The sequence below is a fragment of the Rhinopithecus bieti genome, unplaced genomic scaffold (genome assembly GCF_001698545.2).
Source record: "Rhinopithecus bieti isolate Rb0 unplaced genomic scaffold, ASM169854v2 scaffold_34397, whole genome shotgun sequence".
NCBI lineage: Eukaryota > Metazoa > Chordata > Mammalia > Primates > Cercopithecidae > Rhinopithecus > Rhinopithecus bieti.
The window spans coordinates 608,724-619,734 of NW_016814574.1; the positions used below are offsets into that span (position 1 = coordinate 608,724).

Consider the following 11,011-nt stretch of genomic DNA (forward strand, 5'->3'; position numbering starts at 1 on the left):
TTTTTTTATTTAATAGGAGTACTCTGTGGCAAGGCATGCCACAGTATACCGACCTTTTGGAAGAAAGACTACACTAAACTGTAGGGATTTGCTTTTTATTTTTTTTAACTTATACAACATAACAGGGTGAGGAACAAAATCAAAGCAGAAAAACATTAAGCAGATTTTATAAACCAGATGAGAGTTTGCATTGGTCTAATAAATCAGGAGAGTATAGAAATAAAAGGAGATAAAGATCATGCTCAAAAGAAATTTTAAAAGCACAGCTAAAACTGGGCTCCTTTTATGAAGAAGAAATACAGAACTTAGTTCTGTAAACCAGCTGTTTCAGGAGGATAAAAACTCACATCTTCAATTTTTCCTGATCAAACCTGACATTAGTAACCCATTGCTAAGTTCCTAAGACATCCTTATTGAGCATCCCCAACCAGGCCATCTTCAGTCTCAGGTTGGGGCTCTTAAGGTCCAGGAAAAAACAAATACTACATGGGTAACTTAAAAAAAGAAATCTAAAGGTCTCTATGTTTCATTTCTTACAATTCTGAGAGCTGTTTTAAAAGTAATGGATTGTATCGCTCCTATGTGTTACTTTCAAAAAATAAAGGGGTAGGAAATAGTCTTAGAGAGAAGATGATATATAGCAAGAATCCCATAATGTTATTAAATGTAAATATAGTGGTATATACACTATATAAGGTTTACATAGCAAATATGTACGGTGTATGTGTCTCATTATCTAGCAACCTCTCTATTACCCATCTATCTGTGGAGCCAGTATAGAGTCATGGTGCAGACCTTGGGCTCTGCAGTGGGACAGGGTGTGAACTTGGCTCTGTCCCATTTTTCTGTGTGTCCTTGGGAAAGTCTGCTAACTTATGTGTGCCTCATCTATTTTCTACTTTCTTATCTTTAAAATGAGAAAATCGTTTGCTACCTCATGTAGTGGTAGTGGTGAATTAAACTCGAGGGAGGAGGCAGAGGTTGCAGTGAGCCAAGATTATGCCACGGCACTCCAGCCTGGGCGATGGAGTGAGACTCTGTCTCAAAAGAAAAGGTAAAAGGAAAGAAAGAAACCCAAAGGAGAGCTCTGGAAGGGGTATGATCTGGTATAACCTTTCCTGGACTCTAGTTCAACATGTAACAGTTCAACGTGTAACAAAGACAGGAAAATAAAAAATAAAACACTGGCTTTGTACCTTGTTCCAAGGCAAACTAAAATCTGGAATTTGCCGTCCTTCCCAATGTTCCTGGGTGCAGTATTAATAGCATTTACATAGTGGCAGAAAGTTTTACAGGATGATTTCTGAATAAGGACATCATCTTCATTATCTAGAATCTGGTCAGTTGTTTCAAAATAAGCAACCACTTTCTCTGAGGAAAAAAATCAGAATTACATCACAATATATGTCAACACTTCATATATAGAAAGATTCATCACTTAATTTATTATGGAAATTTATAATGATGCTTTGCATACAGTCAGTCCTGAAGCCAATATCATTACTTTATCATTGATTTCAGGGGTCCATGTTTCATGGTAGAACAATAAATACGTTCCCAGGAATTTCTTTTCTTTCCTTTTCTTTTCTTTCTTTTTTTTTTTTTTTTGAGACGGAATCTCGCTCTGTCGCCAAGGCTGGAGTGCAGTGGTCTGATCTCAGCTCACTGCAAGCTCCGCCTCCCGGGTTTACGCCATTCTCCTGCCTCAGCCTCCCGGGTAGCCAGGACTACAGGCGCCCGTCACCTCGCCCGGCTAGTTTTTTGTATTTTTTAGTAGAGACGGGGTTTCACCGGGTTAGCCAGGATGGTCTCGATCTCCTGACCTCGTGATCCGCCCGTCTCGGCCTCCCAAAGTGCTGGGATTACAGGCTTGAGCCACCGCGCCCAGCCAGGAATTTATTTTCTAATCTAGACTGCATTCCAGAAGACTATAAAGTTTACTCCCTTTAAAATACCTTCATGAAACAGAAACTGGCAAAAAAGAAAAGAAAAATAGCATCTTCTGTTAAGACTGGAAACTTCTAGGAGTAACCAGCAATGACGTGGTAGCCACTGAAATAATACCCTCTGTGTTCTACTTATAGAATGACTTGCTAACACTTTGCAACAAGACCCTTGAAATGTGCCTGAATAAGTATCTGACAAAGACAGACATATGTATATACACGAGAAACAGAAGCAATGTAAGATTCTAGGCATTCCAGAAGACAAAAACCACTCCTGTGGGCCTATTTCTATCAACTTTCCTTTTTTTTTTTCTATTCTAAGTTAGAGGAAATAAACTACTTCATCTAGGCCTTATTTAGAAAACACAAAACGGGGCCGGACGCGGTGGCTCAAGCCTGTAATCCCAGCACTTTGGGAGGCCGAGACTGGCGGATCATGAGGTCAGGAGATCGAGACCATCGTGGCTAACACGGTGAAACCCCGTCTCTACTAAAATACAAAACTAGCCGGGCAAGGTGGCGGGCGCCTGTAGTCCCAGCTACTCCGGAGGCTGAGGCAGGAGAATGGCGTAAACCCGGGAGGCGGAGCTTGCAGTGAGCTGAGATCCGGCCACTGCACTCCAGCCCGGGCGACAGAGCGAGACTCCGCCTCAAAAAAAAAAAAACAAAACAAAACAAAACAAAAAACACAAAACGATTAATTGCCCATTTAAAGAAACTATGAATTCGGGAAGAGCTGCATACCAAAAGAAAGATCACAAAGTTTAGCAAGCTAGAGCAGAAACACTCCAAAAGAGCTTTCTGTGATTATGAAAGTGCTCTCCATCTACAAGGTCCAATTTGGTAGCCAGGTGTGGCTACTAAGCACTTGAAATGTGGCCAGTGTTATTAAGAAAATGAAATTTACATTTGATTTAAATTAAATAGATTTGGCCAGGCGTGGTGGCTCACGCCTGTAATCCCAGCACTTTGGGAGGCCAAGGTGGGCGTATCACCTGAGGTCAGGAGTTCGAGACCAGCCTAGCCAGCACGGTGAAACCCTGTCTCTACTAAAAATACAAAAAATTAGCTGGGCGTGGTGGCAGGCACCTGTAATCCCAGCTACTTGGGCTGAGGCAGGAGAATTGCTTGAACACAGGTGGCAGAGGTTGCGGTGAGCCAAGATCACACCATTGCACTCCAGCCTGGGCAACAGAGTGAGACTCTGTCTAAAACAAACAAAAAAATTAAATAGATTTAAAATTTAAACGGCTATGTGTGGCTAATGGTTACTATACTGGACAACACAGAGCTAGAGGAATCCTTTTACAAAAACTGGCCAGGCGCAGTGGCTCACACCTGTAACCCCAGCACCTTGGGAGGCTGACCTGGGTGGATCACTTGAGAACAGAATTTGGGACCAGTGTGGCCAACATGGCAAAACCACGTCTCTACTAAAAATACAAAAATTAGGGGTGTGGTGGCAGGCACCTGTAATCCCAGCTACTCAGTGACTGAGGCAGGAGAATTGCTTGAACCCAGGAGGCAGAGGTTGCAGTGAGCTGAGATGGGGCCACTGCACGCCAGCCTGGGCAGCAGAGTGAAACTCCATCTCAAACAAACAAGAAAGTTCTATCATGTCACTCCTTAGCTCAAAGCCTTCCAACAGCTTCCAATTTAATTCAGGATAAAGGCTGAGGTCATTCCAATCACCTAGAAGGCCCTACACAATCTGGCACTGGCACTAAACACCACCTCCCCGAGTCTCCTACTCTCTCTCTCTCTTGCTGTGCTCCAGTCACACTGGTCTTGGAGTTCCATGGAAACACTTCCGCCTTGGGGCTTAACACTGGTAGTGCTGTCAACCTGGAGTCCCTCTTCCCAGATACCTACATGGCTTACTTCCTCACCTACATGAAGTCTATGCTCCAATGTACCTTGACATTCAGCACAGTCTAAAACCACCCGTTTAAAAGACCACTCCCCACTTTTAAAGGACTACTCCCCACTTTTATTTCCTTTTATACTGCTCTATTTCTTTCCAGATCAATGGTCACATTTCTGACATACCATATGAATTACATTATTTGTTATGTTTTTGTGTATTGTTTGTTTCCCACACTGACCTGAGTATAAGTTTGTCAACCATAGGGATTTCTGTTTTGTTTATTAATGTATATCTTGAGCAACTCAAATAATATTTGGAATATTGTACATATTATAATTTGTTGAGTGAATGAAAAACAAAGACAGTACTTGATATTTATTATTATTATATATACTTTTTGAGACAGGGTCTCACTCTGTTGCCCAGGCTGGAGTGCAGTGGCTTGATCATGGCTGACTGTAGCCTTCACCTCCTGGGCTCCTGGGCTCAAGTGATGCTGCTGCCTCAGCTTCCAGTAGCTGGAACCACAGGTGTTTGCTAGCACACTCAGCTAATTTAATATTTATTTAAAAAAAAATATACCCTTGCTGGGCACGGTGGCTCATTCCTGTAATCCCAGCACTTTCGGAGGCTGAGGCGGGTGGATCATGAGGTCAGGAGTTCAAGACCAGCCTGGCCAATATGGTAAAACCCCTTCTCTAGTAAAAATACGAAAATTAGTTGGGCATGGTGGTGCACACCTGTAGTCCCAGCTTCTTGGGAGGCTGAGGCAGGAGAATCATTTGAAGCCAGGAGAAGGAGGGTTGCAGTCAGCCAAGATTGTGCCACTGCACTCCAGCTTGGGCAACAGAGTAAGACTCTGTCTCAAAAAAAGAAAAAAATATATATATACCCTTATCACTAACCCTTATTCACTCAGATCCTGGGTCTGTGAGTCCCTAAGAAACACTTCAGTGACCTTAAAGTATATATATCTGCTTTATTTACCTATGAAGTCCCAGATGAAGACATTCTTGTGAAAGATGCGGGCAGATTTGAACCCATGGTGGAAAACCTGCTCAAGGGCTGCAACCAGGCCATTTTCTCCACACAGCAACACAGTGAGGCTTCCTCTCTGTGGGGCATAACACAATGTCAAAGAAAAATCTCCTGCATCTATGTCTAAGAAAAACACTAGAGAAGCAAGTGCTGAATGCAGCTATATGAAGCATGTTTTTACAGCTACCAGAAAGCTTACAAATGAAAATTCAAGCACCCCATATTGCCTCGTGTATCACATATAAAAGCATCTTTAAAAGTCCCACTATACTAAGTTTTATAGCCCATAAATACCTCTTTTTCAGGTTTATGAAAATGTTTCACAATATTATTCACAGCTTCTCCAATTCCTTCTTGGATCTGCCCAGCATTGGGTTCTGTAAAATAATAAACAGTGGCTGCATTCTCATGGGAGATAAATAAACCAAAGTACTATGGGACATCGACTGTGTCCACCTAGGCAGGAAGTACGTCACCAGAGCAGGCTGGCTTTGCCAGGGGCTCTATAGAACTTGCCTCTGGCCAGTTTGGCCAAGTGGGAGGCATCCTGGCAAAATGGAAAATAATCCAAGAGATCCCTAGATTCAAATCCCAGCATTACCATCTGCAATCTATAACCCTAGCCTAGTGTCTAACTTCCTCTGAGTTTTCAGTTTCCTCAACTGAAAATAGGGAAAATACACACCTCACTGGGAAAACTGGTAAGTTATAGGAGTAAACAACTTAGCATGGTGCCTGTCACAAAATGCAAGCAAGCCCCTAAATATGAGAAGCAAGGCTGGGAAGTCCCAGCATCACTCCTCAAATGTTCCCTTATGCTACGTACCTATGAGCCTGTTAGTGGGCATAGCCTAAGGCTTGAGGCGCTCTGGATAGCTAACCTGGAGTCTGAAGATTTGCTGTTGTGTTTAAAATAAGGGGAAAATGCCAGGTACCCTGTGGCATCCAGGCCTGAAGCCCAGAACTCCCTCCCTTCTTGGCTAGTCAATCTGTCTCAGCACTGCTTCCTTCTGCCAGCCAGTACTTGCTCTTCTAGGCTACTTTCCTGGGGGATAGGTTGGTGGGCTGCTTGAATGGGACCTAAATCACTTTTGTCCACCAAATCTAAGGAGTGGTTTGTTTTTTAAAAAAGGTGGTAAACATTTTAGAAGTAGGTAACAAGAGAAAAGGTATATTTTCTTGTAGTTCTGGATTTTCTTGTAGTTCTAATTTACTTATCACACTATAAAGGAAAACCCATACATCCTCACGTTTAAGAATCTCTGAATTCATACTGCTGAAGGATTTCTTGCATAAACATTTCTTTCAGTGAAATTCAAGGTTTTTTCTACACTAATGCATAAAAATTGTTAAAATGAAAACCTCCTATAATTGAAGTACTGATACCACGGCCTCTTGTTCCTAGTAGTTTCTTTACCCAGTAGCTTTTTGTTTTTTAACCTTTACCTTTCTCTATTTCTTCTTTTAGACATCAAGTCTATTTTGAAACCTGTCACCCATTCCAAAAGAGCCTTGATCAATATTATTTTAAAACTGATTTTAAAAATTTTCAGTTCTCTGAATACCATCTTACATATAACATACTGTGAGAAAATACCGTTATCCATTTCTGAGTCTTGGGTCATTCAGACTTTTCTGCTTATAGAGTGAGAAAAGAAAGTATGATAAAAAAAAAATGGGGATAAAAACCTTTCAAATAATACCCCCATGAAATTGGACTGACTCAGCTGTTATAATAATTCAGATTGATTGAGCTGAAACCTACTTTTAAATTTTAAATCAGCATAATTAAAATTCACCATATACTAGAAGTCACCAATTTTGATGAGCTTTGACAAATGGACAGTCATGTAACCACTACCACAATCATGATATGGAACATTTCCATCATTCCTGAAAGTTACCCTGTGCTCTTTTCAGTTACCTTCCTTAGCTCCTAACTCCCGGCAACCACTGATCTGCTTTCTATTATGATATTGCTTTTATAGAGATCTGATGTATAAACAGCTATATATCACTATCTGTTTATCCTTTCACCAGTTGATGGATATTGGGGTTGTTTCCATCTTTGGCTATTATGAATGAAGCTCTAAGAACATCTGCGTACAAGTCTGTGTAGACATATGTATTCATTTCTCTTGTGTACATATCTGGGAGTGAGATTGCTGGGCCAAGGGTACGGTAAGTGTACATGTATCTTTATAAATGCCAAGATGTTTTTTATTTTGTATTCCCACTAGCAATGCATGAGCTTTCTGTTACTCCACATCCTTACCAATATTTGTTGCTATAAGTGCTTTAAATTGGTTGGGCGCAGTGGCTCACGCCTGCAATCACAGCACTCTGGCAGGCTGAGGCGGGAGGATCATCTGAGGTCAGGAGTTCAAGACCAGCCTGGCCAACACAGTGAAACCCCATCCCTACCCAAAATACAAAATTAGCCTCGCATGGCAGTGCATGCCCGTAATCCCAGCTACTTGGGAGGCTGAGGCAGGAGAATCGCTTGAACCTGGGAAGCGGAGGTTGCAGTGAGATGAGACTGTACCACTGCACTCCAGACCCGCCAACAAGAGCAAAACTCAGTCAAAAAAACAAACAAACAAACAAAAACAAAAACAAAAAAACTGCACACATGGTTAATACACAATCATGTGCTAGCAAATGGATAGAGAGTAACAGAATCTAGGGAAACTACTTTGTTAATAAACTAAGAACCTATTAGGTACCTTTGTTATTCTACTTGTGATTATAATCTATAGCTAAAAAGCCCCTTCACTGATAAACTTCTGTAACTTTTCCCTAAATACTGCCTCTATATTCATGTTCTGTGGCTGCCTTCTGTGGCTGCTGTAATAGACTCACAAAATTTTGTGGCTTAAGTGACAGAAATACATTTTATTGCAGTTCTGGGGGCCAGAAGTCAAAATTTAGTTATCACTGGGCAAAAGAAAAAAAAAAGCAAGGTGTCAGCAGGGCTGCATTCCCTTGAAATTCTAGGGGAAAATCCCTTCCTTGCCTGTTTTAGCTTCTGGTGGCTGTTGGCATTCCTTGTTTTTTTTTTTTTTTGAGACGGAGTCTCGCTCTGTTGCCCAGGCTGTAGTGCATGTAGTGCAGTGGCCAGATCTCAGCTCACTGCAACCTCCACCTCCCAGATTCAAGCAATTCTCCTGTCTCAGCCTCCCGAGTAGCTAGGATTACAGGTGCACACTACCATGCCCGGCTAATTTTTGTATTTTTAGTAGAGACGGGTCAGGCTGGCCTCGAACTCCTGACCTCAGGTGATCCACCTCAGCCTCCCAAAGTGCTGGCTGGGATTACAGGCGTGAGCCATAGCGCCTGGCCAGCATTCCTCGTTTTTTTTTTGTTTTCGTTTTTTTTTTTAAGAGACAGTCATGCTTGTTTCGGGAGCACATATACTAAAAAATTGTAACAATACAGAGAAGATTATTAGCATGGCCCCTGCACAAGGACGACAAGCAAATTTGTGAAGCATTCCATATTTTCCTCAATACTTGACTATGGAACATATGCACAGGAGAAGGAAATAACACTGCACTTTATAAACACTGTATTGTAAGTGGAAAATGCAATGTCTTAAATAAAACTATTTAAAATTGGCACCAAAAAAAAAACCCAAAAAAAGACAGAGTGTCACTCTGTCACTCGAGCTGGAATGCAGTGGCATGAGCTCGGCTCACTGCAACCTCTACCTCCTGGGTTAAAGCAATCCTCATGCCTCAGCCTCCTGAGTAGCTGGGATTACAGGCATGCACCACATGCCTGGTTAATTTTTTTTTTTTTTTTTTTTTTTAGTAGAGACAGGGTTTTGCTGTGTTGGCCTCAAACTTCTGACCTCAAGTGATCTGCCCACTTTGGCCTCCCAAAGTGTTGGGAAAGAATACATATGATTGCATTTAGGGTCCATGTAGGTGATCCAGGACAATCTCCTTATTTCAAGATCCCTATCACATCTGCAAAAATCCTTTTTCCAAATAAGGCAACATTTACAGATTCTAGAGGTTAGAATTTTACATTTTGGGAGACATTATTTAGTCTATTAAAGCCTCTACATTAGTATAAATTAGGAATTTATATATACTAAAAATGGCATGTGAACCTAGTATATATCATAAAATTAACTCCTTTTAGTTTTATTATCCCTACTATGGAAGAAATGGACAGAAGGGGTAGAAGGAAATTTTAATCTCTTAGGAATAGAGACACGGGGCAGGCGCATGGCTCACGCCTCTAATCCGAACTTTCAGAGGCCAAGGTGGGCGGTCTCAAGGGTCAGAACCAGCCTGGCCAACATGGGGAAACCCCGTCTCTATCAAAATATAAAAAATTAGCCAGGTGTGGTGGCGGGCACCTGTGATCCCAGCTACTTGGGAGGCTGAGGCAGGAGAATTGTTTGAACCTGGGAGGTGGGGGTTGCAGAGAGCTGAGATGGCACCACTGCACTGCAGCCTGGGTGACAGAGCAAGACTCCTTAAAAAAAAAAAAAAAAAAAAAAAAAGGCTAGATATGGCTATCTGGGAGTACTGTAACATATAACTATTATTATTTCTCCTTTAAGTTTCAGGCAAGGCCAGATGTGGTGGCACATGCCTGCAATGCCAGCACTTTGGGAGGCTGAGGCAGGCAGATTGCCTGAGCTCAGAAGTTCAAGACCAGCCTGGGCAACATGGCGAAAGGCAGTCTATAAAAAAAATAACAAAAATTAGCTGGGTGTGATGATGTGTGCCTATAGTCCCAGCTACTTGGAAAGCTGAGGTGGGAGGATCATTTGAACCCAGGGGGCAGAGGCTGCAGGGAGCTGAGACTATGCCACTGCATTCTAGCCTGGGTGACAGAGTGAAACCTTGTCTCAAAAAATAAAAGTTTCAGGTAAAATATTTACTTATATTTCCACAGCTTAATAAATACAGAGCATGCAGGTTTTTAAAAAAAATAGATTTTAACTCTAAACTCTTCCAGCTTTTGAATATGAATTTTCCTCAACTTTCTTCTTTTTAAAATCTCCTCACTACATTCATTAACACAACTGTTTTCTATCAAATGGTCACATGACACCTATATCATATGAGCACATAGGAAAAATTTAAATATACTTACTGTTGTTTTTTCCTGTCAGTGAAGTGATGCTCAATCTCCTAGCCGTGGTGGGTGACTTCTGCTGGGGTGGAGTCCGACACTGCTTTACTAGATCATCATCTGATGCTGATGTCATCAATTCTCCAATAAGAATTCTCTCCAGGCTCCCATCATCAATGCCTTTCCCCAGCCACCGTCCACATGGGAATCTGGTAGGACAGAAACCAAGTTTTTTCTTTTTTTTTTTTGGAGACGGAGTCTCACTCTGTCGCCCAGGCTGGAGTGCAGTGGCTGGATCTCAGCTCACTGCAAGCTCCTCCTCCCAGGTTTAGGCCATTCTCCTACCTCAGCCTCCTGAGTAGCTGGGACTACAGGCGCCTGCCACCTCGCCCGGCTAGTTTTTGTGTTTTTTAGTAGAGACGGGGTTTCACCGTGTTAGCCAGGATGGGAGTTTTTTATTTACTTTTTTTTGAGACAGGGTTCTCATTCAGCCCCCTGAGTAGCTGGGACTACAGGTGTGCACCAACACACCTGGCTAATTTTTGTGTTTTTTGTAGAGAGAAGGTCTCATTACATTGCCTAGGCTGGTCTTGAACTCCTGGCCTCAAGTGATCCTCCCATCTCAGTTTCCCAAAGTGTGGGGAGGATTACACAGGTGTGAGCCATTGCACCTGGTCAGAATATTTTCAAACTAGAAATTAATTTGGGAGGTAAGGCACAGAAGAAAAGAGGACAATGTTTCCACAGAGTAGTGTTGACTGTGACTAGTGGAATCCAAGAGATCTTTTCCTCCTACTGAAATTATTTTAGGCTCTTTTTGATTTTCTTTTTTTCTGAGAGTTATATTAATCTTCCCAACACTTGTGGACTAATAGCAGCAAACATCTGTTTTTTTTTTTTTTTTTTTTTTTGAGACGGAGTCTCGCTTTGTCACCCAGGCTGGAGTGCAGTGGTGCGATCTCGGCTCACTGCAAGCTCTGCCTCCCGGGTTCACGCCATTCTCCTGCCTCAGCCTCAGCCTCCCAGTAGCTGGGACTACAGGCGCCCGCCACCTCGCCCGGCTAAT

At 42.2% G+C, this 11,011-nt stretch overlaps 1 protein-coding gene across 1 annotated transcript in view; it reads right to left on the reverse strand.

Annotated features, from left to right (window-relative positions):
• LOC108514909 (DENN domain-containing protein 5B-like) overlaps nt 1–10,157 on the reverse strand; it is a 25,701-nt gene extending 15,544 nt beyond the window's left edge. Inside the window, exons 1-4 of the mRNA XM_017851461.1 lie at nt 9,967–10,157; nt 5,146–5,228; nt 4,801–4,927; nt 1,197–1,371 (exon numbers count right to left, since the gene is read on the reverse strand). Coding sequence (XP_017706950.1) covers nt 1,197–1,371; nt 4,801–4,927; nt 5,146–5,228; nt 9,967–10,081 — 500 coding nt within the window. The 5' untranslated portion in view covers nt 10,082–10,157. The remainder of the gene's footprint in view (nt 1–1,196; nt 1,372–4,800; nt 4,928–5,145; nt 5,229–9,966) is intronic.
• Nucleotides 10,158–11,011: the final 854 nt, after the last annotated feature.